The 4,710-nt window shown below is 32.4% G+C and overlaps 1 protein-coding gene across 1 annotated transcript; it reads right to left on the minus strand.

Annotated features, from left to right (window-relative positions):
* LOC107635735 (cytokinin hydroxylase) lies at positions 519-4,359 on the minus strand. Its single transcript, XM_016339291.2, has 4 exons — positions 3,914-4,359; positions 3,310-3,778; positions 2,829-3,198; positions 519-1,167 (listed from the first exon to the last, which is right to left on the minus strand). The coding sequence occupies exons 1-4, from the start codon at positions 4,197-4,199 to the stop codon at positions 748-750; spliced, it is 1,545 nt and encodes a 514-aa protein (XP_016194777.1). The 5' UTR covers positions 4,200-4,359; the 3' UTR covers positions 519-747.

Here is a 4,710-nt window from a genome sequence, read left to right on the forward strand (position 1 = left end):
ACCATGTTAGTGGGAGAAGCAGGAGAGAACAATCGAAGACTGGTGGAACCATTTGATAAGGTGCAAAAGAAAAAACAATAGAAATACCGACCCTACCCTTAGTTCTTTGTCACACACAACTTGCCTTATTATTATTATTCTTTTTATTATTCATTGTGGAAAGTATGTAGCACTTATTTGTTAAATCATTGTGAAATAGAGATCAATTGCTAGATATTATAATTAAGAATCAACATAATAATCATAATTATTCGAAAGTGTTATGGGGTATCAAAGAGCTTCTAAAGAAGCAGCCCTTTGATTTGTTTAATTTTAAATTAATTAAAGCTTATCTAAACAACTTTTTCACCAATTTCTTTATTAATTTATTATCCCAAGCTAAGGGTCACATCGGCGAGTTGTGCTACATGGTTTTTGACCTACTAACCTTAACTTGTGCATTATTATTAGAGATAAATATGTGTACTTTCATTCAAGTTTTTTAATAGTAACTAGTTAATTAAATTTACATATCCTAATGGTTGCAATAATAATCATTATTATTTCATCTCTATCTCTTCATATTGTAAAAAAGTTGAAAATGAAATAAAAAATTACAAGAATGCTCATCAAGATCATCAACACATGATCACAACTCGCTCCCCGCATTTTACCAAAAAAGACCCAAAATTTTAAAATTAACAATAAAAAAAGAGAAAAAGACCATCATGCCCTCAATTAGTAGTAGTAGTAGTAGTATACGGCTCATCATGTCTCCAAGGGCTTCAAACAAACTTGAACTCCATACTTGGGCTTGATAGTGAGGACAACCACAGGGGCATGAAGGTAATTTTCAGAAATGGTGAAGCTATAGCGAGAGATTAACATAGCTAATATGATCTTAGCTTCCATTAATGCAAATGCTTGCCCAACACAATTTCTAGGGCCAGAAGCAAATGGTAAAAAACGACCAGGGGTATATGACTTTGAAGTAAACCTCTCTGGATTAAACTCATTTGCATCTTTGCCCCATAATTTTTCACTGTGGTGAATGGCCAACACAGGGATCCAAATTGATAAGCCTTTAGGGATATAAAGGTCACCCAATAATATATCTTCAAATGCCATTCTTGGTAGCACTAATGCTGGCGGATAAAGCCTCATTGACTCATTTATTACCATATGCAACTGCAAAGGAAAAAAAAATATATCAACTTTTGTTAGTTCATTATTGTGTAGAGTTAGTGTATCTAAAGTGAAAACTCAGGTCCAGTCGACTTCACGTGAAGTTGATTGGTGAGAACTCTTAGATGATTTGACTAAATTTTCATCTAATGACTTTCAGCTATTAACTTTTCACGTGAACTCGACTGCACCTGAATTTCCACCGTATCTAAAATATTCTTTATTATATGTAAGTTATAAAAAAATTATATTAATATTATTATGACGATACACTTGAAAATCTTCCTATAATATATACTTGGAGGAAGTGCTATAAACCATTGACCATCTTTTTTTGGGGGAAAAAATCTAGCTTTAAATTTGGTTCACATGAATTTGCCATTTTCTATATGGAAGGAGAGAAAAAAAAAAGTGAAATATTTTCGAAGTGGGTAGTCATGAAAATTGCTGTGTGAAGTAGAATTGGGTCAACTCGTTTTATTTCCTTTTTGGTTTTTCTTTTAGAGAAAATTACAAAAATGTGAAATAAAGCCTCAAAGATTATTAGCTAAAACTACGTGCGTGTACCAATCTTCCTTTTCTTAATAAAAGTATGGTAGTAACGTTATTCAGAAAACGAATTATAATTGCTTTTAGCTTTTGAGCACTATAAGATCCATTCCCCCATAAAATAAAATAAATAAAAATCTGTTGAGCACTTGGAAGCTCTAAAAGTAAGATAACCCCCATTATAAAAAAATATTTTTGACAATATTACCAACTACCGGCGCACGAGTGCAAAGATGATCTTTCAATAAATTATATTTTTGGACATATCTAGGTTAGCTACTACATTAAAATATTTATTAAAATACTTTCCTTTCTAAAACATCATGCTAATAATTACTTAAAAGCCTAGCCTCTTAGATTAATTAGGCTTTTTGGTTTAAGAAAGAATCTACTTACATACAGCTTATATAAATAAACTTATTTATAGGATACTTCATTTTTATTTGTATGATCATTTTATTTGAGTTTAATCATTAATGACCTAGTTAAAATGTTTTCTAAATTTGATTTGTACACTATTTTAAAGGTCATTGTAGTGTCAATAGGTTCTATAAGTACTAAAGACTAAGAGTAACAATTTTTATATAAGAAATAACTTTTACCCACCTGCCACATCCCCTAAAAATTAGTCTACAATGAATCTTTAATTTCTCTCTTCTTTTAAATAACATACACATTGGTTTCACCTTCATCAATCACGGGAAAGGGAGTTTAAAGGGAATAAAGAAAATGTGAAGAGGAATATATATTCTTTTATTTTTCAATTAGAGAATATACTTTTAAAATGTGTATTTTTTATCTACTTATTTAATTTCAATAGTGGTATTCACTGAAGGTATCAAGTTAGAAGTTAGAATTCAAAAAAAGAGAGAATATTAGAAAGAATAGAATGATCTAAATTAGAATGGTTATAATTATTAATATAAAAGTGAAATATGGTCTTATATATTAGTTTGACTAACTAACAAAATATTATGAACTGAGTTATTATTCTATAATGTACTCTAACCTTCTTTATTCACATATGATAAAATATTAAGTTTTTATGTAAATTGTTAAATAGATTGAAATGAATTGAAAAAGCAGTAACTAAGTAAAAAAATACTGAGACTTACAAGAGTGAGCTTGGAGAGTTGATCCAGGGAGGGAATTCCAGAACCATTACATATGCTTTTAAGTTCATCTCTAACTTTTTGTTGCCAAGAGGGATTTGATGCTAACAACATAACTGTCCATGTAAGTAACAATGCAGTGGTTTCATGGCCAGCAAAAAAGAATGTCTTACATTCATCCATTACCAACTGAAGATCCAAACTATTTTTCTTTTCCATCTCGTTCAGCAACATTCCTAACAAATCATTTCCATACGACTCACTCCTTCCAATTTCGACGCAGTCTTTTCTACTCTGTATTATTTCCATTAATAGTTTCTCTACTTCCATCTTCAACGACTTTATCTCTCTGTTATACTTGCTCGGAAAATACCTAATTTAAATTTATAACATAATATCAAAAATTTTATACGATAAACGATAAACGTGTATATTAAAATTCAACCATCATAAACAAAAGCAGAAGCAGAGTATGAGTACGTACCTGCTTCCTGGAAAGCAAAGATGGCGACTAGCTTGAGCACAACGAGTCTGCAGAACTTTCAGAAGATGGAATATCTTCTTGCCCTTCTGGTAGCTTGTGCCGAACTCGGTTCTAGAAATAATATCAGCAGTGAGTTTGGTCATGTATTCGCCAATCTCCACTTCGGTTCGGCCACTATCCAATGCGTTTTGCAGAGATTGAAGCATTTCTTTGGTGCATTCAACCATGTGCCCTGCATATCCTTTGAGCCTGTCTCCGCCAAAAGCAGGGGCAACGATGTGGCGTTGATGGTACCAATCTTGGCCATTGGCCATCAACAATCCTCCTCCAATGAAATGCTTTGATCCCTGCCTTTGGTGCCATGACCGCCCGGAAACCGTGCTACATTTAGAAAGAAACTCTCTGATCAATTCTGTCTCTGCTATACACAATCTTGGTTCCGTTCCGTTCCAATATACAAATCTCTTACCTGCATACATAACTACATCGATTAAATATATGTATTGTTATTATTTTTTTAATATATATTTTATATTTCAAAACATGTACTCTATTCAATTTGATAGCATTGTTGTTTAATGGTTGATATGGTTTAGTTACAGACCATATTGGGAGGACCAGAGGAGAAAGTGCGGGAGGAGGCGACCCACGATATCATGGTTTATGGTTTTCATGTCATTAGAGGTTGTTTTGGAGATAAGAGAAGCCATGTCCAAGATGTTGCCGCTGAAGAATCTGGGCTTTGGGCCACGGACGCCTTGCATCTCCATGATCTTCTTGATTCGCAGCGGGGTTAGCCAGTAGCATGAGATGGTTTCATAGGCCACCTTAAGTAGCAGACTCACCATCAATGTGCCCAAAAGAAGAAGTGTTACTACCACCATAGCCATGGATGGCACCAACTATTTATAAATATATTTATATTGGGTTAGTTGCTAAGTGGTATGGTAATCTCGGGAATGAATTTGATGCGTAATTCAACATCTATATATAGTAGGAATTTGTGGGGGATCCCTTCATTTTATATACATGATCATATACTAAGTTATTTTACAAAACTAGTCATCACTTCACAGATTTCTTCCCTTTCTTTACTCAAGTTTCTTTAATCATTTATTCTCCTCCCGTCATTTAAATTATTTCATTTCTTTATACTAATTAACTATCTATTAAATTATTTTATTTAATATATTTATTCATTATTTATTTCTCACATGAATATGTTTTAGAAGATAATAATTAAAAAAAGAAAAGTTTTGGGCCAGCAATTTTTTAATAAGTTGGCCAACATTTAACTATAAAAAAAAATGAATGATTCTACACCGTTGGATTTAATCTCATACTATTAAAAATACTATTAATAGCCAATTGATGGTAACAAAAAGTTGCTGACCCCTATCA

Source organism: Arachis ipaensis, chromosome B04 (genome assembly GCF_000816755.2).
Source record: "Arachis ipaensis cultivar K30076 chromosome B04, Araip1.1, whole genome shotgun sequence".
Taxonomy (NCBI): domain Eukaryota; kingdom Viridiplantae; phylum Streptophyta; class Magnoliopsida; order Fabales; family Fabaceae; genus Arachis; species Arachis ipaensis.

Coding starts and splice junctions, on each gene's coding strand:
- LOC107635735 (XM_016339291.2), bottom strand. CDS start 4,199: ATGGCTATGGTGGTAGTAACACTTCTTCTTTTGGGCACATTGATGGTG. Junction 3,779..3,913: donor CCTCTGGTCCTCCCAATATG/GTCTGTAACTAA, acceptor TTATGTATGCAG/GTAAGAGATTTGTATATTGG. Junction 1,168..2,828: donor AACTCTCCAAGCTCACTCTT/GTAAGTCTCAGT, acceptor TTTCCTTTGCAG/TTGCATATGGTAATAAATGA.